This window comes from Diceros bicornis, chromosome 18, assembly GCF_020826845.1.
Source record: "Diceros bicornis minor isolate mBicDic1 chromosome 18, mDicBic1.mat.cur, whole genome shotgun sequence".
Taxonomy (NCBI): Eukaryota; Metazoa; Chordata; class Mammalia; order Perissodactyla; family Rhinocerotidae; genus Diceros; species Diceros bicornis.
This window is the reverse complement of record NC_080757.1, coordinates 46,909,163-46,936,507: the sequence shown is the minus strand read 5'-3', so window position 1 is coordinate 46,936,507 and position 27,345 is coordinate 46,909,163. Positions and strand designations below refer to the sequence as shown.

Genomic DNA, 27,345 nt, shown 5'->3' with positions numbered 1-27,345 from the left:
GGTTTTTTGAAAAGAAATACATACATAAATCTAGGTGGAGGAAACATAGATGAATTAATTCTGTCGTCTCGAGGTGAAGTAGGAATTTCTAAGCGTGTTAGCAGTACTCTCATGTTATTTCCTTGACAGGAAATTCCTGCTGATAGCTGTGTTAGTCAGGTCCCAGCAGGAGACAATGGCACATCAAATGGAGTAACCTGAGGGGAGAGTTGAATGAAGAGAGGATTTATAAAGGTGTGGGCAGATGGAGAGAAACCAAAAGGGATAGTGCAGCATCCCAGGCTGGCAGCAGTGGGGAGCTATTACTGCTCCCCGAAGAGGCAAAAGCAGTTCCCGGAACTCAGGCAGCATGGCTATGTGGAGAGGGCTGCCTGTCTGACAGGAGCTGTGGCCTTCCATAGAGGGAGGGGTCAAATGCCTGACGCTACTCTTCTCCTTGTACCTCCCAGCTCCCCTGGCCATTGGTGTATCCCATTGGCCACGCCCAACCAGAAGCCAGAGGGCAAGAGAGCCCATGGATGCGGTTCACACAGACCGGCCTCTTGGGGTACAGTGAGAAACTCAAATCCAGGGGGACAAACGGAAAATGTCCAGCACAGGGTCAAGGGATGTGATTTTTTTCAAGGATTTTAATAAATGTTGCCTATCAGAAATGTTGTAGCGATTTCTTAATTCCTCACTAGTAGTCTAAAAGTGGTCCATTTTCCACACTTGAGCCAACTCTGGGTGTTACTATCCTGAACAGCATGGCTGGCTCTTTCTGCACAGTCAGATCTCTGGGCAAACACCGCTCCTCAGAGAAACCTTTGCTGACCTCCTCAGCCAAAATAGCCACCCCGCCCCCCATGCCCCAGGCTCCCTCTGTCACGTTATCTACCTTATTTTCTCTGTAGCACTCATCACTCTCTGAAGTTATGTATTTGTCTACTTATTTATCTGTTTCCACTTCTCCAGTATAAACCCCATGAGAGCAAGGACTCTCCCTGACTCCTCCATGGCTCTGTCTGTAGTGCAATGCCTAGTATGTGGTATGTGCTCAGTAAATTTTGGTTAAATAAATGTGTCCCCAAAACCTTCACCATCATTCTTTCTGAGGGTATGTTGAATTCTAACCTTTACCAGGTTACTAATGTCGGGGGCAAGAGGGAGAATCTCCCTCTGCCCTTTCCCTTAAGGTTCTTCTGGCTGGCCAAATAATCAACAAGACAGGTTAGCAGGAGAAAATAATACCAAGTTTAATAACATGTATACATGGGAGAAAGCAGGGACACTGCGTTTCTCAACACAATAGCAGAAATTCTCGTCTTAAATATCTTTTTCAGCCGATGACAAAGGAGGATTTTGGCGGTGGGGGGAGTCAGTTACAGGAGATTACCACTAAAGCACAGTAAACAAGAGTAAGGTTTATTATGTAGCTCAAGGCCTCACCTTCCACATTGACAAGTCACTAGAGATGAGCTCATCCCCCTCTCTTCTCCAAACAGAGAGGGAGATACCTTTACAAATGGAGATTTCCCTTATAAATGTAAATGATTGTCATCCAGAGAATGTGGCCAGAGAGACAGAACTTCTGATAAGAGAGGCTTGTTGGTGCCTTTCCTGTTGTAACATTTACCCTACGTTATCTTTACAGCCATCATGATAGATCTGTTCCAGGAAGGAGCCACCATGTCAAATTCTTTAGGCAGTTAGTGGGGGAGGTCAAATGTCCTCAGAGAAAACAACCAAGGTAAAGAGATAGATTTCAGGGTGGCCAAATCTTGATCTCCCACACTAATGTCTTATTCATTGTTTACTTCTTTTCTCTAGCTCCCCTACTTTATGAACGAGCTAACTCTGACGGAACTTGACATGGGGATGGCTGTGCCAAAAATCCTTCAGGCCTTCAAGCCTTATGTTGATCACCAAGGTAACTCTTAATTGTCTCTAGAGAGGAATTGACCGTTTATATGAGTGTTAAAATGTCTCCATTGCTACAGATTGAATACCAAAGCTTTGTGTTTGGAGGGAGTTGGGCACTTTTTTAACCATCTATTTCATGTTGATTGTCTTTCATTCTTAACGGTCATAGCCTTAAACTGATGGGGAATAGATCAGGATTCCCCCTTCTAATCCTTCTAGTCTCGCAGATCCTTACAGTCCTCCTCTAGCCCAAAGACACCCATGTGCCAGTTGGTGGGGCCTGAGCTTTTGTGTGATTTAGAAAACAGCCCCTGCACTGGATGGTCACAGCCCTTGCCAGGGTGAAAGGCATTGGGTTTGATTTCAGCCCCCATCACCTGACACAGGCCTCATGTGCATCTGCCCCAGCCTTGAACTCTTACCTGGAGCTGCGTCTCCTCATATGTATTCACATTTTTACCTCGCCCCAGCTTCTAGATTGCAGATTATTTGACCTTGATGTTTTACATCTTTATGTTCCTTACCACTCCTAGTAGGTTCTCAGTAAGTGTTTGAAAAATGAAGATATGTTGTCAGGCAATATCTTGAGAGTAAGGCTCTCTGCTGGAGGAAAGTTCTCAGATTTCATTTTTAACACATGCTACTGACACATCATTTACACCTACCCTTGTGGGTTGGGGGAGAAAGAGTTGATTAGAATGTATAGAGTTTAAATAAAATTATGATGTAAAGGGGGCTGGCCTGGTGGTGCAAGCAGTTAAGTGCGCGCGCTCCGCTGTGGCGGCCTGGGGTTCGCTGGTTCGGATCCCAGGCACGCACCAACTCACTGCTTGTCAGGCCATGCTGTGGCGGCGTCCCGTATAAAGTGGAGGAAGATGGGCATGGATGTTAGCCCAGGGCCAGTCTTCCTCAGCAAAAAAAGAGGAGGATTGGCAGATGTTAGCTCAGGGCCGATCTTCCTCACCAAAAAAAAAAAAAGAAGAAAAAAATTATGATGTAAAGATTATGTATATTTTGTGGCATGTGGTTTTAAAAGAAACTTGATGGAAAATTGAGTACACGGGAATTTGGTGAGAAGAGTGAGTCAGGTAGGCAAGAATAGTCTGTGAGCAGTCAGGAAAAAAATCTCCCTGTCATGGAAGCATCAGACTTCTTTGCTGTAGTATCCATTTCCACATGAGCCTCTTTCCACCTGAACTGGAGTTACATTATTCCTCAAAAGGCTCAGAAACAAGGTAGGGGAGGAAATAATTACAGCTTTTCAAGAGAGTGATATTTGTTTTGATAAATGTTTTGTAAAATTTAAAGACTATAGCATCTACTTTTGTCTCTGTATGGCTGTATCATATGGCTCTTGAATCATTTAGTGAAATCACTTTCTGTGTTGTATACGTTTGATGTAAATACAAAGAATTTTTTTCTAGTGCTACAGTTAGCAGCTTTATCTCTCTAGCAATATTTCAGCTGACAGCCCATATTTCCATGTTTTAAGCATCACATCCATTTCAGAAAAAGATAGACCAGACTATTATTTGCAAACTCAGAAGTCCACCTAATACTTGCATGTTGAAATCACCTGTAACCACTTAATTATGTCTACATTTTGGTAAATCTGAGTGCTCCTGGGTTTGGTTAATTTCTGGTTCACTAAGGGTAAAACTAGAAAAGATTATTTGCAAATGGTTTAGCTAGAGTTCTTTTAACTGCATGTGAAATTTTAAAAGATGCGTTATCTATGTGTTAAGCATGTAGCTAGGATGTTTGCCCCATCGGCATAGGAGGGCTGCCTGCCTTCCTCTGGCTCTAGCGGGTTCTGGGTTGCCGTTTGCTCTTTGCCTCTTTAGGAATTGACTTGTAACGAGCTGGTAAATGATCAGCTAACATAAGCCTCATGCAAATCAGGCTTAAAGAAAGTGAATAATATGTGTACATGCTCTATTTTCTAATGCGTTAGCAGTCTCTTATCTTAGGACTGTCTTTTGTTGAATTAGTAGAAATTTCCAACGAAAGGGAAGCAGGCCCACAGCTGGGCTTTGCAGCATCTAAGAAGTGTCCCTGTGACTTTGAACTCTGCAGCCTTCTAGGGCAGCTTGGTCAGGCTTTGAGTGAAATTCACCAAATGCCTAAGTCTCAAGTCTCTTTCCTGTTCCTCTGGAGCAGGAGCTGCAGCAAGACATTTCACCATACAGATCAAAGCTTTGCTGGTTTTTAATCCATTTGAGGCTTTAACTCCTTTCAGGGCAAGTTTTAGAGATCTGCCTGCTTATGTAACAAGGAAGGAAATGTGACTAAAGAAAGGAATGATAAAGACAAAACCTGTGGTTTTTAAAAGTTTAATCAAATTCGGTTTTTCCAAGTCTGCAAAGGATGCAAGTTATGGTGAAACAGAAATGAACACAAAGGAAATATGTGTTTTGGATTCCATTGCTCTAAGAAATTAAAATCAGGAGTGACTTGCTAAAACTGACTCTGAAAAACAGAGCTCACCTCCAGGGAAATGCAACCCAGGTTGAAGCCTCAATGGCTCTACGGAGAGAGGCACCTCCTGTGGGATCCCCTCACACACCCTTTTTTTGTTTGTTTTTAATGTTTCCTAACTTGTGCTTGTTTGTTGGAGGCACATGGCTCAGAAGGGATATTTGGGCCAGAGCTGGTTGGATCACTCTGTCCCGTTGCGTGCTCTTCTTGGAGGCAACATAGAGTGGTGGTTCTGAGTGCCAGCTCCACAGCCTTGGGCAAGTTCCTTAGACCTTGTGGCTAACTCCTCTCAGGTGAGGAGACTCAAAGCACTACTTGGTAGGCTTGTCGTGAGGATTAAGTGAGTTAATACATGAAAGGCACTTGGAAAGCGTCTAAGGCGAGAAAACGCTCTGTAAGTGTTAGCTATTGTTATTTTTACCATTATTAGTGCTGCCTTTGCTGCTACTGCTCTTGGAGAGTTTAGAATGTGGGTGGCTGTGGTGTCCAGTTGACCGATCCTACAGCCTAAAGCCGGCAGATCCTACCAGAATAACCAGAAAGTAAAATGCTATTCTCAGCTTTTGTGGCCTTGCCACTAAATGGAGCAAAGTCTGTAGTTCCTCTGAAGGAAATCACACATTGGCCATGTTGGCTTGTCCGAGTTCCAGGACACTCAGCTAGTTTCTAGTGTAGTGAATGAGGTTAAATGACCACCTTCCCCAGAGTATCTTCACTCCCCACCAATGGCAGGTGGCTGGAGATGGAGAAGATCTGTCCCTTGGAAACCATGCACCTCCTGCCTTATCTCTGACCCCTCCCCGCTTCACACGTACCTCTCACTGTGGGATGTGTATGTGTCTCCTTTCTTCCTTCAGGCCACACAGTGCAGCCTTGATGACTGTCTCTCTTACCCTCCCTCCTCGGACTAGCCTTCCCTTCCCACCCCTCATCCCCACCCTGGGCTGCTATTTCCAGGGCCTGTCCTCTGGGGTCCACCAAGTCACGTCTCTCAGCCAAGCTCTTTCCAGTTTTATTAACTCTGTTAGGCTAATGTTTGCTCCTTCATTCATTCAACAAATATGAATTGTGGGGAAAACTGGAATATTTAGAAAAGATAATTAGGAAAATATTATCCATTATCCCACCATTCAGAGGCAGCCAGGGCCACCTTTTTTGATACATTTGGTACATTTTTGGTACATTCTTTCCTAATCTTTTTTCACTTATGGATAAAAATTAATTTAGAACGTATAGCTCTTTTTCAAACCCTTGAAGATTTGGACAGATTGACTACGTAGACTTGAAAGGGCAATGAGGGATTACCTAACTGGACCCTGCCATGTTTTAGATGTATAAGCCAGAGCCCAGAGGGGGAGGACTTTGCAGAGGCCACCCAGCAGCCTCGCCTTTCTGTCCTGTTCCACAGCTTCAAGGCCAGTGCCAGAGGCTCACCATGAGCACTGGCCCTGCGCGTAGGCCACCTGCATTTGGGCCCTGCTCCTTCCCTGTCCAGCAGCAAGACCTTGGGGAAGTTACTAACCACTCAACGCCTCAGTTTCCTCATCCTTAAAGTGCTGATGGCTGTAGCATCTCCTTGTTTGGTTGTGGTGGAGATGAAGTTTTACATGTAAAGTGCTCTGAGAGCACACGTGGCATGGAGTAAGCCATCAGTGTTTGCTGCTGCTATTTGCAAAGCTTTCAAGGGGCTCAGTGGGGAGCAGCTTCTGTCGTGCCTGGGACCGGGGGTATCAGAGCAGTGCCTGCAGGCATGTCAGCAGTGTCAGAATGAACCAAGGATGTAGACTGTGACCCCTCAGGTTCAGACTAATTCATTAGTCTTCAGGACCTTTGCTGCATGTATTTAAATCTGCAAATAGTCACTGAGCGTCCACTGTGGACAAAGTGCTGTACTGGTTTTGCCCTGTTTTGAGACACTCAAATAACAACCCAAGTTTTGACTGAACGTGTCAGATTCTGTGGAAAGATTACCATGTCCCCCAGGACTAGGAACCTTGTCTGTCTTCAGAGATGCCCTCAGTCATGACTGGTGGTGTCCGCCACCTATGACTCGTCTTCCAGACCTTCATCTATAGTGCCTGTTGCCTTGATCCAGTGCTGGGACTGAAGTTACTTTGCCAACTGAATATTGCAGAAAACTGGAACCCAAGTCAGTCTGTGACCTGCCCACTCCTCCCACTACGTCCTCATCAAGAGCAGATTCTAAGAGAGCAGCTGCCCGGGGCAAGCATGGTGACACGGCCAGACCATGGGGCTCAGTGCTGACAGGAATGGCACGCACACTCTCTGACTAGATCGTGTTATAGAAAGAAAAGCTACTTTTTATGGAAAGGGAAAAAAATATACCCTTTGGTGAAACTTGGGTGGGGTGCAGTAGAGGAGACTCTAATTTGCCACTATGTCAGCCTTGAAAGGTGGAGCTGCTTCTAAGAACAGTTACAGGTAGACAAAGCTAAAAATGATGTGTGTCCTAAAAGACACAGCCAAATACAAAGGCTGCTAGTTTTCTTTGGGATCTGAGGGAGCAATATGGCACCAGTCTGTTTGCCAGGAACAAAACAATCACTGGTGCGCTCTTCTAAGAGCCAAATAACTCAAACATCTGTTCTTGGTAATATGTCGTTAAATGTTCCATTTTAAGGAGTTTTGTTCTTTGGATGCCAAATGTTGGCTTTCAGAGTGAAAATCAGCCATTAATAGATACAGGTAGAGGGAAATGGAGGAGCAGATAACATGAGGGCCAAGCTGAGGTGAGCGAGGCTTTAGGTTCTCTTAACTCCTTTTGAGTGACAGGTGCCCCATTAAACCTATTCCAGTGAGGCTGATGCCTTTTAGTTATTTTAATAGTAATAAAACAGCAAACTGCTGAGTGAGACTACTAGATTTATATGGCAACGGCAGGACTATTCCTGAGGCCATTGGGTCTATTATATAGAATACCAGGGAGAAGACAACTGTTCCCAGTTGTCTCAGGTGACACGCACCAAGGCATGTTTATTGTCTCTGGTGGCATCACAGTCTGATCTGCACCAGGTGGCCCAGGCCAGCTTTACTCTTCTAGTATAAACTTCCTGAGGGCATGGATTCATCTCAGTGTCTTTAGCTCTGATATCTTGCATTAAGAACTCAATAAACATTTTGGGGGATAGTCACAGTCTCCCTCTGAGTAGTGGTGGTGGCGGCAGTGACCGATCCTTCCCTCATGAAGCTGAAGAGTGCACAAATAGCCATCTGAGCTCCTCACAGGTCCTTGCATGAAGGCTGATTGAAGCTTGTTGTTGTCAGTTGTGTTTCCTGTGTTGCAGAATAAAGTGCTGATTTTATTTGATCAGGTACCACCCTTCACCACTGAACATCCCTTCTGGGACATGAGGACCTCTTGTTCTGTAACATGGGGAAGACCTATTATGGACTGAATGTTTGTGTCCTCCCAAAATTCATATGTTGAAGGCCTAACCTGCAATGTGATAGTTTTTGGAGGTAATTAGGTTTAGATGAGGTCATGAGGGTGAGGCCCTCATGATGGGATTAGTGCCTTTATTTTTATTTTGTGTGTGTGTGTGAGGAATATCAGCCCTGTGCTAACATCTGCCAATCCTCCTCTTTTTTTTGCTGAGGAAGACTAGCCATGGGCTAACATCCATGCCCATCTTCCTCCACTTTATATGGGACGCCGCCACAGCATGGCTTGCCAAGCAGTGCGTTGGTGCGCTCCCGGGATCCGAACCGGCGAACCCCTGGCCACCACAGTGGAGCGCACACACTTAACTGCTTGCGCCACCGGGGCAGCCCCGGATTAGTGCCTTTATAAGAAGAGACCAGAGAACTAGTAGCTTGCTCTCTCTCTCTGCCATGTGAGGACACAGCAAGATGGCCCGTCTGCAAGCCAAGAAGAGAGCTCTCACCAGGAACTGAACTGGCTGTCACCTTGATCTTGGACTTCCAGCCTCCAGAAGTGCGAAAAATAAATGTCTGTTGTTTAAGCCACCTAGTTTATGGTATTTTGTTAGAGCAGCCTGAGCTGACTAAGACAAGACTCTTTCTGTTCATGCGTTTTCCAGAGAACCTCTCAGGAGTAACTGCCTTGCTCTTATTTAAAGGCTTAAAAAATTGTCCTGCTCAACTTCTGGTCTTTGTTCTTGAGCACTACCCAGAGCAGATGGTCCTAGAAAGCAGCATTTTGAATGAAATGCCTCACAATAAAGTGTTAACATTTGTCAAGAACACAAAAGAAAAAGCTCTGTAACTACATTTATCTATATTAGTAGCATCAATTTGGTTAGAGTTAAGACACCACTCATGGAACAGTGTATGTCCCCATCTTCACGTTGTTGCTACATTTATCCGCAATGGGAAGACAACTTTTCTAGTACCTGCAAGGCAGGAGCCTCCTGCCTCACCCATTGTATAACCACTTGGTCTCGGCTCCAGATTGTGTGTGTTCTAAGGTTTTCAGAGTGCTTTTTGTCTGCTGAATCATTGTCCCAGAAGCAAGTTTTTCTTTGCTCGTAATGCTAAAATAGTCTCCTTACCCTCATCTGAATGCAAGCCCATCATATTTGTTGGAATATTTACAGTTTATGTCTGTTTTTATAAGTTGCAAACCATTCTTGACTCCTCCATATTTTCACTGAGAACCAGGGCTGAGCAAGGCCCCGTGGGTGAGCCTCAGGGGACATATACAATGGGATAAAAAATAGACCCCTTCCCCCATGCAGAGGCTCGGTCAGATGTCCACGCCTCCTCCCCTCCCCAGCCTGGACAGGGCTCTCTGGCTGCCCGATGGAGCCTTTTCCCTCTTGGCCCTGCAGCCTCTTCTGGTCTGGTCCCTGTCTGCCATGGCAACAGCAGTAGCTAGGCTGGAGCATGGAGTCATGGAAGTGAGGAAGTGTGCAGCAATGGCAGAGAAAGAAAAGAACCCTGGCCAGGACGTGCCAGGCGCTGGGCTATACACAGCAGTGTCGTCTCCCTCGTGCCAATGCAGAGGCTAGTGCACAGAGGTCAACAAACTTCCAGTGAAATTCAAGCCCCGTCCATGTCACTGGGTTCCATGTGCTTTTTCCTTCCTCTTCTCTGCCTCTGACGCTGACCCTGGCAGAGGGTGGGGGCGGGAGGCAGACTAGACCACATGTCATTGGGTGGAACGTCCCAATGACTGGGGTGTGGGTTTATTAATCCTATATCCATATCCCTGCACTTAAAAAACAGACAAACAAAACCTTCCACTTTATAGGAAGTAAAATTCTGGTGTCTTTAATGTGACAACCTTCAAAGGCAATATGTACTATTAGTATTTTTTGGAAACCTGACTAGGATTTTCAAAAGAAATGATTGTCTGAATACATACAGCAACCAGGTAGTTTAAGTCTATTGATTGGAGATAAACAACAATATCTTCTTTGTTGATGTTCTATTTAGATTGAGTTTAAAATCGATTAATAGCAAGCCTTCTGCCCCATCCCCTTTCTACTGGAAGTGATTAATGACTAAGTGACTTTATTAAAGCAGATGTGCCCTTTATTTTCATTAACAGTACCTTTGAAGAGCAAGCTAATTAATGATTTTTAACTGCTTAATGTAAGCAAGAAATAAAGCAGTTTTGTGAGTTGCTACACAGACAGTCACAATTGATCTGCATATCACTTAATTAAAACAGGTCGTTCATGGAAAATAATTACCTTCAATTATGAGAAAAAGAATTTGTTGAAAAAATGGAAATTATTCTGCCTTTAGTGAGGAATGACACCATTAGTGCTTCTTGAGGTTAAGCGAAGCTTTTATCTGAGATGGTCGCCAGATAGGGGATAGGTAACTTACTATAATTGCTTGAAAATGCTGCTGTGTGTGAACAATGGTTTTGGATTACTTTCCTGCTTTCTTTTAGATCTTGACATTTGTCTTATAAGAAGCTATAAAAGTTTATTAACCTTTAAACACCCACTTGAAGGATCACGTTTTGATTGCAAGTCCATGAGGTATTATGGAGCTGTGGGTCTGGAAAATCACAGTATAGCCTGTCCTGTCTGCTGAATCATAGACTCCTTGTGTAGAAGGTCATGAGATGATCCATTTGCATTTTAGACTTCCGGTCAGTGGCCACTTCTGCTGGTGGGCCATCCCAGTGAAATTCCACAAAGCTAAAAGCCTTTAGATATGGTCTCATTGACATTAGTATCTTTTCTATGGAATAGGTTTTTAAACTAAGGTACAAAGTTGTTACCCAGCTTTATCTGGATAATCCTGGAGATCAAACATTAATTCTTTTGTTTCTATTACTAGGCAATTTCCAGAAAGACAAGGGTTCTAAAAGTTTTTGTCACTATCCTTATCCTACCGAGCTAAATCTGAACCATTTTCCATGCCCCTCCCCCCAAAACCACTAGATAATTTTAAGAAAGACGGTGGTTCTCGCATGTGTCTTTAAAGAACAGCCCAGCTTGCACTGAAGTCGCTGCACCTCTCTTCTGCCTTGTAACTGACTGGGAATCAGGAGACCTCATCCTCGTTTTGCCCCTGGTCATGCCATTTCCTCCTGCTGGGAGTGTGTTTTCTTACTAAATGTGAGAAGACACCAGAGGACAAGACCCTTCCGGCACTACCATGTACACTGAGCTCACAGTGACCATTCTAATGGATATTGAAATGCTGGCAATTTGCCAAATATTTGAACCATTTCCAGAACCTTTTCTTTTCACAATCTCCTCTTGTTTGCATTGGTGGTACAGGCGATATATATCTATAGACTTTCAAATGTGATTCCTACTTAGATACTTTAAAATATAAATTTTATACTGTCATTTACAGTCATGTTTTTCTTGGAGGGAAAAAAACCTTCTATTTTTTCACCATTTCTCCAGGACTCTGGATCGATTTGGAAATGTCCTACAATGGGTCCTTTCTGATGACTCTCGAGACCAAAATGAATTTGACCAAACTAGGTAAAGAGCCTCTTGTGGAAGCCCTGAAGGTTGGAGAAATTGGCAAAGAAGGGTAAGGGGCTATATGAATTTACTAATCCAACTCTGGGGAACCAAACTCTCCTCTAGCTTTTGAGAAGCAGGTTTGATGGGTAGTAGTCCCAGATGTTGAGTGAGCTTCTGTGTAAGTGCTTCTGGACAGCAAAAGGCTTCAGGGAATGGATCCCTAGTTTCATCCTCAGCAGACCGTGAGTCCCCACCTCTGCTCAGTGTTTTTGGCCTCAGTGCTGTCACTGGGGCACACGGTATCAATTACCCAGAAAGCATCACTGACTCAGACCAGCAGGGCAGGCTCGTCTACGCAATAACATGCTCTGTGAAGAGAATTGTCATTCAGAAAGTTCCTCCTTCAACTTGCAGCCACAAACGGAAATATATGGGCCAGGCTAAGGTCCTGAGGGAGCCTATCTGCTTTAATCACAAAGTCAGAATTATTTATAATTAGATGATTGATCTTGTAGCCAAGAGGGTGCTCCTAAAGGGTTTTGAGATGAATTTTCCCTGAATAATACGATATTGCTTTACTTAGTAAATTCTTCTCTTTGTAGAAGATGCTGAATCTGCTGCCCAGAGTTTGTCTGATTTAGTAAATATTCCAAATTTGTGAGCTAATTAATGAAGCTTGATTTTTTTTTCTTAAATACCTAGAATGGATAAGCTAGAAGTTTTACATTCCCACACATCTTTAAAATGACTGCTTCTGACTACAAATTTAAATTATCTAATTGTTTTTACCAAACTAAAAATGCTGATTGGAGTCTGCTTCTCATATCTTTAGCCTCTTTGCATAGAATTAACAGTATGATGACAGGAAAACACCACAAGAAGCTACCTTCTCAGGGCCTAAATATAAGACAGACTCTTGGATTTTTGCTCGGTTAAGATACTGACTTGATGCTTCTATTCATTCTTGTGGTAATAGCAGATGGGGGGAGTTGGGTTATATGTTTGAGAATGTTCTTTTACTTAGATTATTCTGATTTACCCAGGTATCTTAATGAAATGTTCCTATTTTAATAATTGGAGAATTTTGCCTGCTGATGCAATCTAACCTGTATCTGTGCTATTTTCCTTTCATTTTTCTGCTATTTGTTAAAATGTGTTTGGATTCGGCAATCTGTGGATTGTATTTTCTGGTGAGTGGTATTTATCAACTCTCCATGTAGCATTTCATACCGTGTCAGCGCTGAGTCACGTTTGGTCCCATGTGACGCCACTAGGAAGCTTGTCCTTTCATCATGTTCTTGGACATAAAGGCACAGTTTGTAGCCCTGAGCAGATTGAGATCAGGAGTATTCAAGAGTCTTTCCTGGCATGGAAAGTCATACAAACTTCCTCGATTTGAATTGCTGGGGTCCTGATCTAGTCCTCTAGTCAGACTCAACTTCTGTCGCCGGACGCCCCCACCCCAGTGCCGTGCATAGCTGAGCATCATCAGTCCAGCCTCATGACACCACAGTTGCAGAACCAGCTGCTTATAAAATGAAGCACCTCAGGTAGAAGCTGTCTTGAAAATGAGGTCTAACTAAATGAGAGCAAGACAGAGCAAACTTCAGTCAGAAGCATTTGTGCAAGGAGCCCTTTCTGGAAGCAGCCCTGTGCTGGCACAGAGCTGCTGGGACTCCATTGGAAAGAGGGTTCTTGGGCAGCATGTGGGGCCCCAATACGGTCAGGTCCCTGAAACCCTTCCTACTGTTATTCATGTGGCTCCCTTGGCACAATTTCAAGTTCATAAACTCTGGCTGATCAGAGGATGGACATGTTTCTGAGCAGGCAGTGCTTCTCTAGACTGTGTGAAAAAAATCCTCTGCTTTAGGAATATGATGGTATTATATTTAATTTGAAATGTATTTCTAAAGTACTATTTTGTTCTAGTAAAGTCTGGTATAAAATGTTTTAATTCTTCCTGTGAGGGTGTTAAATTATATATTAATGTGTAATGGGCTGTCATTTAATTTTAAAAGCAAGGAAAAAATACAATCCAAAAGCACCTCACTTAGGAAAAAAAGGTGTAGAAAAATGGACCCTTAACCTGTTTTTGCACGAAGGACCCCTTTGGGAATCTGAGAGCTCTGGATCCTTCTTCCAGAAAATGCCTACACATGTACTGTTTGGCTCACAGTTTCTAGGAACATCAGGAACCTCTGAAAGCTCATCCATAGCTAAGAACCTAATCCCAGAAGTGATACTAGAATCCACTTCTTCACTTCCTCAGTCCTGAGTTTATGGAATCACCCTGGGGCTCAGTACCAGAGGAGAGACAGAAGTCAGTATATGTAGTAGTTGTTATTGAGCATGTGATCCTTGGTACTGATGTTTTCCTTAATAGTCAGCTTCCCTGAAGAGCAGACTGTTTGAAGAGTTGGCTAGCAGGCCTTTTCCTCCAGGCCCTCTGTTTAGCCCGTGGCTGCCTGTCTTGGGTCTCACTTCCCTGCAAGGGCTTGTTCCCCTGCTGTCCTGCTCTGGCAGGGTTTCTGCTTTGTCTCACTGCTTTTTCAAAGTCCCCTTCAAGTGTGCAAACGATTGTGCCATTGGAGTGTCTCTGAGGAGATGCTGCTCAACCTGTGGAAAGTCCTGCTTACTGGCAGGAAGTTTGTTCATGACTTCACGTTGTTACCCTGAAGGTGATAGAAATTGAAATCCATGTTGCTTTACTCTAGTGTAAAGTCCTTTCCCTTTGAAATGTGGGTATAGGTATACTTTATATTTGCAGACATTTTTTCCTTTAGTCTTTTTATTTCCCAATTAGTCTTCTCTTATGTACCATAGTTAACATAACCTTGGGGCAATAAGGTACTGCAAATGGAATTCAGGTAGTGAGGTGGGCTGTCTTAACTTAATCCCAAAGAGGACCAAAGTGAGTCAATAAGGGAAATGTTCTGCACGTTGGATGCTCTTTAAATGAAAGGTGGCATTGGAGTGGAGCGCTTCCTGCAAGGCACGTGGCCTATTCATGCTCTACCATTGCAGCCTCGGTCCGGTGTGCAAGTCCCCATATGGAGGCCCCCTCTGACTCCGTATTGGGTCACTAGTTCACAGTATACCCCGAACCACCACCACCATCACCTCACCCTGACACTGATGTGCTGGGAGCTGAGTGCATGCAGCCCACACTGTGACTCAGTCTGTTCTGTGAGTGTAGGCACATGTGTCTGTGGGAGATGAATAGGACTGATTTCTCTCAAATAAAAGAAAATGAATACATTCTCATGAATGTGGGTCCCAGCAAACAGTCACCTCACTGGGCTGTTTAATCTAATTATGCATCCTTCATTTAAAGCTTTTTTTTTTGGAGCTGCTGTTTAGAATTGCCTCCAGAGTCTATGACATTCTTTTAACTATCCTGAGTGATAGCAAATCATCCTGCTTTGTAGATGAATTGGATCTTTGAGAAATTGCTAGAAGTTGTTCAGAGGTGATGGTGATTATGAGACCAAGAAATAAAATATTTGGTCCAAGACAGAGTATCAGTGATAAAATAATTTACTTTTTCTTATGTATCTGACTGTGAGCGCATTTCCAAAAAGATTTTTAGCAGAGGGAGCAAAACTGGAATAAGCCTTTTAAGGTGGCTCTTTGAAAGGATATCACACTCATCTGGAATTTTAAGGTGTGTTTTAAAAAATTAGGCTTATTACGTTATAGCACATCTTATATAAGTTTGTGCAGTGTGTCTTGCTCTGAAGTTCATGCTGATATCATAAAGTTGAGATCATAAAATGCACGTTCAGTTATAAAACTGAATATCAGTGAAACAGTTAGTTACGCATTTAATTAGTAAGTATTGAGGGCCACACAATAGAGCTCCCCATACAGAAAGTAGAGGTCACTTTTGGTCAAAATCAGAATTCCATGTCATCTGATCTGCTTTCACTGATATAGCATTGTCTAAATTATTAACTTCAAGCCACAAAATTTGTCCCATTCTCTGTCCTGCAGAGGATTAATTCGGGAACTTGGAAGCTCACTGCAGTGCTCAGCCTTTGGCATCTTCTGCCCCATGTTTGGAGGCTGCCAGTTTGGATGACAAATACCAGTGGGGACAGGAGGGGTTGGTGGTTCAGCAGGTTTCACTGTGGTCCCAGATCTTGAGGAGCCTTTTGGCTGATTTACATCCCTGACTTTCCTCATCTCAAGACCCAATTTAGACTTTCTTGGGAATCATATTTTGCTATGTATATTTTAAATAAAAGAAGATCTCTGTGAGGGATGCCTAACCGTGGAAAGCTCTGAAGTGGCTTTGTGACCAGGGAGCACACATAAGCATTTCTTGGACCAGCCAGGCCTCTGATGGATGAGAAAGAAAGAGTCAGTCAGGTGCTGTCCCTGTGACTAGGGACTAGAGGCTTTGTGTCTGCAGGAGGAGTTTCTCTTTAACATTACACTCAAGCCTGTTGGCTGAGGTGGGTGGCTCTAATGTTTCAGAGCCCGGGCTGAGGAGGATGCAGGTGTCCTTCCAGGGAGGACACTCGTGAGGCCCTTACTCCTGTTTCAGGGGTGGAGATTTCAGTCCTGCCTTCCCAGTGATGGTGCCTCTGTTGGGCCTTCAAGTCCACACCAGAGTGTGTGCTGTGCCCTTGGGTGCCCTTGGCCCCCATTGGCCAGGAGATGATTGCCCCACTGGGCTGCTTCTGGTGCCCCAAGAACAGCATCAGAGGAAAACCCCAAAGGATTGCACTTGCAGGGAGATGGGACCTAAGCTCCACCGCCTTCTTCTGTCCTGGTAGTTTTGTCCTTGTCAAAAATACAAGGCCCAGGGGCTGGCCTGCTGGTGCAGTGGTTAAGTTTGCCACACTCTGCTTCGGTGACCCAGGGTTTGCAGGTTTGGATCCCAGGCATGGACCTACACTACTCATCAAGCCATGCTGTGTGGCGTCCCACATACAAAATAGAGGAAGATGGGGATGGATGTTAGCTCAGGGCCAATCTTCCTCAAGCAAAAAGAAGAAGATTGGCAACAGGTTTTAGATCAGAGCCAGTCTTCTTCACCAGAAAAAAAACAAAAAACCAAGGCCCAGCTTCTGCTTAGTGACCATTTGGTTGCTTAATAGTGTTCAGAGACTACGCTGTCCCATGTTCATGCCTATCTGAAGCAAAGCCACCATCCAGGGAGCTGCCTTTTGTGGGGCTGAAGCTTGGCCAAGAAGTCCCCAGTGCCCCTCAGAGGGGAGCCTTGATCACTCATTGCTGCTGGTGATCTTGCAACCTCCATGCCTCTGGAAACTGATTATCCAACCTGGAAAGATCAGTGAGGGACACTGCTCTCTGATGAGGCTTTTTATTACTTTATTTTTAAAGTGGTTTTTAAATTTGTACTTCTCCAGGAAAGTTCCTGGGTTCTCATCTCACTTGCTTCCTAGAGTGCCTTGAGATTTGTACCTTGTGGCTGTTGGCTTTTTCTGTGACCCTCAGGAGCTGGGGCAGGTGTGGGATGAGATAAGCAATTTCACTAGAAAGGAGTCTCGAGTCAAAACTAATTTGGAGGTAACTAAGCCAGAAAGCATCATAGTTGTTTGACTCAGCCAGAGTCAGGGGACTTGCCTGAACATCCCCATCATCAGTGAGAGGTGCTCATGTCACCAACATAAGCTGTCACCTCACCCTTGCAGCCATCACTCTTTCCATTCACCCTCCCACTTGGCTGCTGCTGCACTGTTGAAGAAATCACTGCATTCATGTGGACTGCATCACACTCCCACCACCTGTCCTTCTGACGCATATGCAAAATTGATCTCTTTGGGCCCGAGTCCTCTGTGGTTCTGCCAGGGGACTTGGCGCTGAAGAGCTTCCTGGGTTACCAGGCCAATCCGAGGCCTCTTCTTTTTTGGATGGGTTGGGCAGAATGAGGACGTAGCAGCGGTGGTGGTGGAGCGCGTGTGTTCTCTTTCTAAGCAGAGCCTGGGTGAGGGGCAGGCTGCAGTGGTGACTTTGCCCTGTTCAGTTGCAGGCCCAGGGCGTACTGTCTGGCCGACAGCGATGAGGAGTCCTCCAGTGCTGGCTCCTCTGATGAAGATGATGCACCAGAGCCCAGTGCGGGAGACAAACCACTTCTCCCAGGGGCCGAAGGGTAAGTGGATCCAGCTTCTAGGCTCTCCAGGGGTCAGTGCAGCAATTGGGAGTGAGGTATGTTTTTTCCTCTTCTTTTATCATCTTCCTTCCTCTTTCATGTTGAGTGAATGGTTTTAGCATTAATAACCCCAAATCAGTGGCTTGTTTAAATTCCAGGCCCCAAAGCAGAAAGACCCATATAGCTTTCCTTACTTAAGAGGGTCCCCAACAAAATGGCTTTCTTCTGCCATTGGAGTAAATAATAGAGAATTGAAGGGTGTGCTTATCACAAGGAGCACAAATTGCACACCACCTCCCTCTGGTGCTTGGTGGTGAGCATTACTCCCCTTTAGTAGGGTCACACTTGCTTCTGTCGAGCTGCTATTTCCTACAAAGCTGAAACATTCAGGTGATTTCTTTGGTGAAGTTGGAAAACATGGATCACGTAGCTGATCTTTTGGATCATGAACTACGTTTTGGGGCTCCCTTTGCCTGTTACCTAGAGTGTGGAATGATCAAAGTGCTTAAACAGCCTCTCTGTATGGATCTTTTAGTTATTTAAAGTGAGTTGAAGAAACTAAGATGATCAAGAAGCCAGGTGATGAGAAGCATAAGAAAATATCAACCTATTCACTTTTGAAATCCTACAGAAGATGAAAAGAGAATCAGATATTTGAGGAGTTGGTACTAAAGTTTGTGTGCATTATTTAAAATCTACCTGCTTGACTTTCTTAAGAATGATTACTTTTCCCTACACACATACAATACTATTCCTGTCACTGGAACTGTGGAGGATTTTTACAAGCAAATATCCTCTCTTCTTATCCTTCTCAGTCTTATGATAGATATAATCTGATACAAAAGCTTGCTTTCTTGGCCTGCTAGCATGTCAGCTTGATGTAGCATTTTTCTTTAGAGGTTCCTAAGCCCTTTGAAAAGTAGTTGCCACTCCAAGTTGGTATGACACCACCTAAAAGGCAGTCAGTTAATTACTGTGTTTTGTATCCCTGTTGATGCAGCATGATTTCTTGTTTTCTGTATAGAGACGGTGAGGTTTCTCTAATAGGATGCTGGATTTATATTCAGTATTTGAGGGGTATAAAGGAGGACAGGTAAGAGGCCTTCTCTGTCTGCACTATGAGAACTTGGACCTTCCATTGGCAAGATTCAGGCTCTGTCTAATGTTTATACCTTCTCTAAATTAGCAGTTCCCAACCAGGGGTTATTTTGCGCCTCCTCCCCCCCGGGGGGGAGGGCATTTGGCAATGTGTGGAGACATTTTTTATTGTCATGACTGAGGAAAGTGTGCTATTGACATCTAGTAGGTTGAGGCCAGGGATGCAGCTAAACATCCTACAATGCACAGCATGGCCCCACAACAAGGAGTTACTCAGTCCAATGTCAGTAGTGCTGCGGTTGAGAAACTCTGCTCTAAAGTGAAGGGGAACAAAGAGCCACAAAGTTTTGGTTGTGAAGGAGCAAAGTTTGTACTAACACCACTTTGTGTCCCTCATTTAAAGGTATGTTGGAGGTCATCGAACAAGTAAGATTATGAGGTTTGTGGATAAAATTACCAAGTCAAAATATTTCCAAAAAGCAACAGAGACAGAGTTCATTAAAAAGAAGATTGAAGAAGTCTCCAATACACCCTTGCTGCTAACTGTTGAAGTACAAGAATGTAGAGGAACCTTGGCGGTCAACATTCCACCTCCCCCGACTGACCGAATATGGTGCGTGGAGGGGCCCTCAGGGGCAGCAAGTGATCCCCTTGTTGCATGACCATAAAAATCTCAGCCTACTTACCCTTGCCAGTATGGAAAGTACCTTCTTTGGGCAGAAGCACTTTCAAACGTTTTTCCTGGAACCTTAATATTAGTTGTAAATCCAATTCTGGTTTCTTCTGTGAATGGTTAATTCACATTTAAAGAATCATCTTCACAAGTTAGGAATAGTTAATAGGTGAAGTTTATGGGATGCGTTATTTCTGTTCTTGGTCTTCTTCCTCTTTAAAGCCAATTCTTTCCACCAGTAAGAAGAGCTGCCATTTGTAGAGCTCTTATTCTCTGCCTGGCCTGGGGTGTAACTGCCTCACCCGGTCAGTCCTCACAGCCTCCTGTGGAGGTGGGTGCCATCGTTATCCCCACGTGACAGAAGGGATCATGCATCCAGCAGAGTCCTGGGCAGTTAGGGAAGACTTCCCTGGGTCAGACCTAGATGTTAAGGAGGCAGAAGCATATGCACTTGGTAATTGTGATAAGAGGTCTATCCAAGGAGTTGTCACTGAATGAACCAGTGGTTCTCAACCCCACCTGCATAACACAGTCTGCTGGGAGCTTGTTAAAAATAGAGATATGCCTAGCGCAGCCCCCGAGATTCAGGGATTGGGGGACTAAGGCAGGATTGAGAATCACTGAAATAAGTCATTCATGGGTCCAGCAGAAGAAGATTACTATCTGTGAATCTCAATTTAAAATTTAAAATTCCAAGTCCTATAAGATGTGCATAAGTATATGCAGTGATTGCAAAAGAGACCTCATTGTACCATAAACTATACATGTATGAAAAAGATAGCTCTGTTCTCTCATAGATGAAACCAACATGCTAGTACACATTCTTGGTGTTCAGAAGGGTTTGTAGGAATGATCAGAAGAGGATTATTGAATTCACTAATCATTTGATGATGATGCTGGTGTTTGCCAGTAAAAACTTGAAAATACTTTTTTAGATTTTATTTTTTAAAAGTAGTATTTTCATTGTAAAAAAAAATTGAGAGATTAGGAAAAAATGAAAAAACAAAACAAGACAGGGAAAAAAAAGCCCACAGTCTTAACATCCAGAAATAACCACTATTAATACTTTACGTACAGTCTTCCCAACCTAATTTTTAAAAATTTTTTAAGGGCTGGCCCTGTGGCTTAGCGGTTAAGTGCGCGCGCTCCGCTACTGGTGGCCGGGGTTTGGATTCTGGGCGCGCACCAACGCACCGCTTTTCCGGCCATGCTGAGGCCGCATCCCACATACAGCAACTAGAAGGATGTGCAACTATGACATACAACTGTCTACTGGGGCTTTGGGGAAAAACAAGGAGGAGGATTGGCAGTAGCTGTTAGCTCAGAGCCAGTCTTCCTCAGCAAAAAGAGGAGGATTAGCATGAATGTTAGCTCAGGGCTGATCTTCCTCACACAAAAAAAAATTTTTAATGGGGCCGGCCCAGTGGCACAAGCAGTTAAGTGTGCGTGCACCGCTTTGGCGGCCCGGGGTTCGCTGGTTCGGATCCGTGCGCACACCGACGCACCGCTTGTCAGGCCATGCTGTGGTGGCGTCCCATATAAAGTGGAGGAAGATGGGCATGGATGTTAGCCCAGGGCCAGTCTTCCTCAGCAAAAAGAGGAGGATTGGCAGATGTTAGCTCAGGGCCGATCTTCCTCACACACAAAAAAAAACTTAATACTAAGAGTTGATACATTTCTTCCCTTACTTCTAAGCTTTAAGATTTATCAGTTGCAAGTGCCACAGTGGAAGATAAAATTAAAGGCCTCTGGGATAGTGCTATCCAGTGCATGCTTAAGTGCTGAACTATTTGTTATTGATCCACAAAGATAAGTATAGATATTGAGAGTGTCTAGAAACAAATTGATAGCAATTTGACATTTTTATTGTATTTTTTAAAACATTGGTCCATGACAGATTGAAGTTTCTAGATAGTTTGATAGCATACAGTCTCCACTGGGAAGCCATAAAAAGCATGGTGTAGAGTGTGGAATGAAAAAGCACATTATAGAACGTTCTGTGTTTACATAGGCATATTAGGAGTGTGGGAACACTGACCCCACTTCTCTCAGTGGTCTTGTCTTGGGGGTGAAATTCAGAGAGAGGCAGCATCTTTCACTTTCTGCTTTATACACTTGTATATTTTGAGTTCTGTAACATACATATACTACTTTTATAAAAATAGAAACAATAAAGGTCCTTGCCATTTTAGGAAAAATAAAAACCAGAAAACAATGCCTAGGTCACAGACTTTTCCAGTGGTGCCTCCTTGCTTTCCCAGTTTGTCAGAACTCTTCTCAAATTATCACAGCCCTACACACAGCCCAGGGACACAGGGAGTTCACAATTCATACTTGCTGCATTGAATTATTTTTAGAGGGAGTTTCAGACTAAGAGAACATTTAGGTAGTGATAAAGCCCCATGTAAATCAGGAATGTTTGCTGTTGGCACTTGTCTACTTCCTTTCTTTGCCTCTAAATGTGGTTATTACTTTTCTTCTTCAAAAAGGTATGGTTTCCGGAAGCCACCATTTGTAGAGCTGAAAGCTCGGCCAAAACTTGGAGAGAGGGAAGTGACTTTAGTTCATGTGACAGACTGGATAGAGAAGAAACTGGAACAAGAGTTTCAGGTAAGCTGCAGTGTCATCTGGTGTTTCATCTGAGTCTAAAAGCTCTGGGTAGAACCGAGGTGCTGGACTTCACTTGGGTCGGGATCTGCCTTGGAGAATCTGATGAAAGCTGTGGACCCTCATCCCAGGAAGGTACACATGTGATCAAACAGATCACAGGTGCAGTTTCAAAAAACCCTAAAACTCATCCACAGAACCCTGTTCAGTAGTCTTCAGAGGAAACCCCAAAGGTGGGTTACTAAGCCAAAGCTCATTCTCTAAGCCTGTCTCCTGCTTTTTGCCACCAAGGTAATAGCAATGTAGCCGAGGCCCTGGGATGAGCTATTCCTATCAAATTTTTATCAGCTGTTTGAGGCACTGTTGTCTTTCAAGGTTTTATGGATTAGCAGACTATTTACTTCGTAATGAATTTCACCTTTTGAAGAAGACCCATATTATTTTTGCAGTGGTATATTTTGAGTTATTGCCTTTAAGATATTATATTTTTATTATTTAAAAGCTATAGATTAACCATAACTGAAAACCAATTTCTGGAAAGCGTAATATTGTCACCAAACGGAAGAGTACTTTGAACCTAGTGACAGGAAAGAAAACCTTATGCCTTTAGTATTTTTCCTTTTCCTTTTCCCTAGATCCTACATTAGGAATTTGAGTGGGTCATCCGTGTAGGGGTACTGGGGTACAAGGAGTGAAAGAAGGGACAAGGGGACAGAGATTGGTGCCTGGTATTTTTGAGGCAAGTTGGGAAGTTGAAGGGTAACTGCTGCACCCTCCCATAGCCACCTGTTTTTGTCTTCACTTATGCTTTTTTAAGAGGACATTACCGAAGATTGAATGCATTGCCAAAATTTACTCATATAAAATTGTTTATAAGCAGGATTGGCAAAGTACCATTACTGTCAATCACTGATGGTCCTTCGGGTGTTCACAATAGTAGGATTTCTTTCATATATTTGAAAAAAAAATGAGCTTACATTTTGTTGCTAGGTATTAAATGGATAAATTCACTTGGAATATATGTTCTGGACATGGTAATTTGGAAATACTATGAGCAGCTTAAGCCAATTCTCTTAAAACAATGTTGAGTATTTATCAATTCACGAGTAATTTTATTGTATGTACATCAAATCAAAGGCTGCTTCTGCCTCAGAGCTGACTTATTGGGTTCTTGTTGTGTTCATGCACTGATGTGATTCAAGTCTTTCTAAATATGGTACAGGAATTAGTTCGGAATGTTGTTTTACATATATTTTAAAAACTTGTATAAAATTATCATCAGAACATGGTAGGGTGACAGCCTGAGTAAACAAAGCATTCTTCCACATGGCTATTCTTTAATATCTTTCTACAGAAAGTTTTTGTCATGCCAAACATGGATGATGTTTATATCCCTATAATGCACTCAGCCATGGACCCTCGCTCCACTTCCAGTCTCCTGAAAGACCCACTTGTGGAGGCTGCTGATCAGCTGTGATGGGTGAAGATCTGTTCCCAGTATTCTGAGATCTCACTCAAGTTGTGGGGTTCTTGGCTGTCATCTGTGCTGTAGCACTGGCTTTTCCTTGTGCCACAGCTCTACCCTCTGCCTGCCATGGCCCATTTTACCATCAGGTGTCATTCCACACGTCCAGTGACTGGTGTCTAGATTGTCTGCTGCAGAGCTTTGACTCAGAAAGGAGACTGTGGAAGCATCATCATGGTGGATCCGGAGGTGACAGGTGAATTACACCATGGCTTTTTTGAGTCTACCAGTTTTTGTGGCAGCAAAAGAGCAAATTAAGAGCAAAGCTGTACAACTGGAAGGCTTCCCCTTGCCTTCTCGCCTCCAGAGCTTTTCCTCAGGCAGCCAGCGCACAGTGGAACATTTTCTCACTTCTACAGTTTGTGTGTGATACAGCCTTCTAAACTCCAGAGATCTCAATTCAGTAACGTGTGGGGAGTGGCATTTTGTGAACCATTTCATTGGTGATAGAGATATGCATAGCAACTTACTTTTCATATTAAATTCTGCGTTTTGGAAGAAAGTAGCCATAGAACATACACACACCCTAACACACTATCAGCTGGGGTGGGGACAGTGGGATCTTTGTGAAAATTAGGCAAAGCCATGAGATCAAACCATCCCAAGCCTTTTACCAATAAGATACAATCACCTGATTTCTGATCCCAAATGTTTTCCCGAGACTTGAGCATATGTGAAAATGTCATACATGGCACATGACTGGATTGGGGTGGGGCCAGAAAGCCAGGCCAGTCTTTCCATCTGGCACTTTGTGTGCTCCGGGAAGCTTTATATAGGCATCTAAATGCTTTGTTAATCTAACCGGTTTGGGATGTTTTGTGGGCAGTTTCCTTTTCTGATGGCCAAAACGGAGAGCTGCTAATGATCATCATGAGGGTCAAGACCAAGTTTGCTCAACATCAAACACTACATATCTCAAAATTAATGTGACTTTTAATGTTGCCAACTTATTTTGTGCATTTGTGTCAGAATGTTTGGTTTACAAGTTTGGGGGCTCTAAGTGTATAATTTGCTTTGAGAAGTACACTTAAAAACACCATTTCTTATTGTTTAAAGCTGCATTCAGTATCAAAATTACCTTGGGTAACTTTTGATAACTTACATATGTGGACAAAGCTAATAGTGGTTTTTTAAACAGCACCTTGCCTGAACATGACTTTAAAGAAATTAATATATTGAAAAAATATTTGAACCCTTATTTGATTACTTTAATTGTACCATTAAAACATTTGATTTAAATTATTTGACCATTCCAGTCATTGTACTGTTCTAATTTCTCATTGTGTAGGCCGATTTGCTTGTCAGTCCGCATGTCTTGTTCACTGGTCTTTATAATTTTTGTGCAATAACTAAAGGCAAAGGAATAGATGCACTATTGTGTAAAGAGATTACACATGACTGTACCCTATTGCACTTAATCAAATAGTATGTGGGGATTTACAATCGCTTGCATTGTTTCACAAAATAAATATCTCATCAAATACCAGATAAGCATCTAAGTTATTACTGAATCCTGGTTAGATAACAGGGACAGAATCAACAGTGGGTACAGGGCAGTGGGCCCCTCTGCTGCCAATAGCAGCTTCAATTTCCTGGGTGATAACTGGACCAGCCCTCTTGTAAGAAGGTAACGTAGTCCTTACCAGATGGATGAGGTAGGTGCTATTATCCTCAACCCGCATTTAAAAACCCGAGGTGGGGGCCAGTCCTGCTCCTGAGCTGGACCTTAACCTTTAATTGACTAGTAATCCTCTTAACTCGGGGGCCTTTCCAATTAAGCGCCAAAGCAATTTAGGCACCGCACTTGTGCCTCCTTGCCTTTCAACAGTGCTGCCTCGTTCTTAGAACTAATGCACATTTCGCCTAAAGCCAGGTGAGAAATTCATCACCTAGAATCTAACTGGATTACGAAGTGACTGGTGCATTTATTTGGGTGCCTGTGTTGTGCCCAGCATGCATAAAATCATCTTCACCACAACTACTGTTATTGTGAGCTGTTTAGGCTAATGGGACACATTAACTTGCCCAAAGCTTTTAGCCGGAGGCTTGGCACACGGTATCCACCTAAGCAATTGGCCCTAAATAGTATTTTTTGTAAATAGGTCGCGGCTGCACCTCAGCCCGATGAGTTAAGTTCAGGCAGGCTCAAGACCGAAGCCAGTTCCTGTCAAGTGCACCATGGCCCTTAAACTGCTCGAGGCCATAGCCCGATTCTCATCTTCCCTCCCTGCGGATACCATCCGGGCCGCGGTTAACTGAACCTGCAAGTCTCACTTATCCAGAGAACACGACAGTAGAGACTTACAGGGAAGGCACAGGAATGTGCGGGGCACTAAGTAGCAGAGCTTACAGGATCTCCGACGTTCTCCCTAGGGCCTTTCGACCTTGGCTCTAGGGGCTGACGCCTGAGTCATCACAATCCGGGGAAAATCTCCCGCCCCGGCAGCCGGTGCTGCCTTGTTGCTCACGGTTAAAAGGGCCGCCAGCGGGGGGCAGGCGGCCCCAGTTATGCGCAAGCGCGTGCTCTGGCGCCGCAGCCTGACCCCCGGCGCCACGTACAGGCGCAGCAGGGGCTCAAAGGCAGCGCGTCGCGACAAGAAACACGACACCAGCCATGTGATCAAATCATTTTATTGGTGGGCTTAGGAGGAGAGTGAAGAACTGAGATGACAGTGACAGCCGACGTCCTCGGCCCTGCTGGGATCTGCAAGAAAGAGGTGGGTGAGCGGGTGTGCCCCCGCAGGCCCGGTCCCTCCCCGCCGCGGCGGCGGCCCCGCTCAGATTCCAGTTCGCATCACCCGCGTCAGCAGTCTAACACGTGCTTTAATTGGGATGTCATCACCGCTGGCCGCCCGCCCCACCCCTGGCTCCCTGGCTCCCAGGTCCCTATACCCGAGGCCAACACGCCACGGCCCAGCGCAAAACACGCCTCACCTCACCAGCTTCACGGTCGCCGAAAGACTGAGGAGCGCTCCCGGCTCCTACTTAAAGGAGCAAACGGGATGTGGTTGGGCGGGCTTTACCGCTATTAACCAATAGTAAGTCAAACTTCCGGCCACGTGCCGGTAAAGTGGCCTAATGATTGGCCGTGCTCTCTGGGTCCTCCAGGGTATGGAGTGGTCACGTCCCAACCATAGAGATGGGACTCAAGGGAAGACTGCGAGTCGTGCGGTGTGCGGAATGTTTCCCGAATTTGTTTCCACGTGTGGATCGCCGGCTTGAATTTAGTGCATCTCTTTACAGTATTCAGTACACGAAAGAAAATTTTACAAACAACAGGACGCAAGTAATGCCCAACTTGTTTGAGATATTCTGTGCCAGGAGCTTAGGCTAGCAGCTGAGGGTATAAAAGTGAACAAAACTAGCCTTGCCCCAGAGTTCAAAGTAACCTCTGCCGGTGGAAAGAACTTGTGTTTGAAAGTAAGCCGATGTGCAACCACATCCTGACTTTCTGATGAATTGCGTTTATGACCTTGATCACTTAACATAACTGAGCGTAAAATTTCTGAAAAATAGGAATTTCCAAAAAAGTAGTTGTAAGGATTAAATGAATGAATGTCAGTCGCCTGGCACATTCTGAGTGGTAAAGAAATATTTGTTTTTAAAGGATTGGTGTGATGTGGAGAGCTTATGTGATTGCAGTACTTTAGTAAATGCTGAAGTAGAGTTATGAAAAGCCTACTGTGGAAGCCCGAAGGAGAGAAGGCCTAACTTTGGGAAAGCTAAATGTGTTCTAAGTATTGAGCTCATACGGCGAGCCAGGCACTTTTCTCTAGTGGATAGGAATATGGCCCTGCCCTCTAAGAGCTTGGTTTACCGGGAGAGGGAACAGTAAGCAGCCACAATCTCTGCTTATCCTTATTTCCTTCATATAATTTCCCTTGGGGATTCTTTTCCTTTTTTCTTTTTAATCAGAAAAATGTATTGTTTTTTGTAATAATCAAAGCATTTCAGCCTATGAGTTTGTAGTTGAATAGGGCTCTTATGTTCATTATTTTTTACGTAGTCGTTAGTTAAA

At 44.1% G+C, this 27,345-nt stretch overlaps 1 protein-coding gene, 1 long non-coding RNA gene and 2 other non-coding genes across 4 annotated transcripts in view; 1 reads left to right on the top strand and 3 right to left on the bottom strand.

The window, feature by feature from the left end:
* TEX2 (testis expressed 2) overlaps positions 1–24,818 on the top strand; it is a 107,337-nt gene extending 82,519 nt beyond the window's left edge. Inside the window, exons 7-12 of the mRNA XM_058561376.1 lie at positions 1,810–1,909; positions 11,238–11,370; positions 17,299–17,424; positions 18,926–19,135; positions 21,685–21,805; positions 23,157–24,818. Of these exons, the coding sequence (XP_058417359.1) occupies positions 1,810–1,909; positions 11,238–11,370; positions 17,299–17,424; positions 18,926–19,135; positions 21,685–21,805; positions 23,157–23,279 (813 nt within the window). The 3' untranslated portion in view covers positions 23,280–24,818. The remainder of the gene's footprint in view (positions 1–1,809; positions 1,910–11,237; positions 11,371–17,298; positions 17,425–18,925; positions 19,136–21,684; positions 21,806–23,156) is intronic.
* Positions 24,819–25,774: 956 nt separating this feature from the next.
* LOC131417669 (uncharacterized) lies at positions 25,775–26,310 on the bottom strand. The gene is made up of 2 exons (XR_009222736.1): positions 26,262–26,310; positions 25,775–26,031 (listed from the first exon to the last, which is right to left on the bottom strand). It is a non-coding gene; the product is annotated as an uncharacterized LOC131417669 (long non-coding RNA).
* Positions 25,783–25,914, bottom strand: LOC131417998 (small nucleolar RNA SNORA76). Its single transcript, XR_009222797.1, has one exon. It is a non-coding gene; the product is annotated as a small nucleolar RNA SNORA76 (small nucleolar RNA).
* On the bottom strand, positions 26,103–26,172 carry LOC131418051 (small nucleolar RNA SNORD104). Its single transcript, XR_009222846.1, has one exon. It is a non-coding gene; the product is annotated as a small nucleolar RNA SNORD104 (small nucleolar RNA).
* Positions 26,311–27,345: the final 1,035 nt, after the last annotated feature.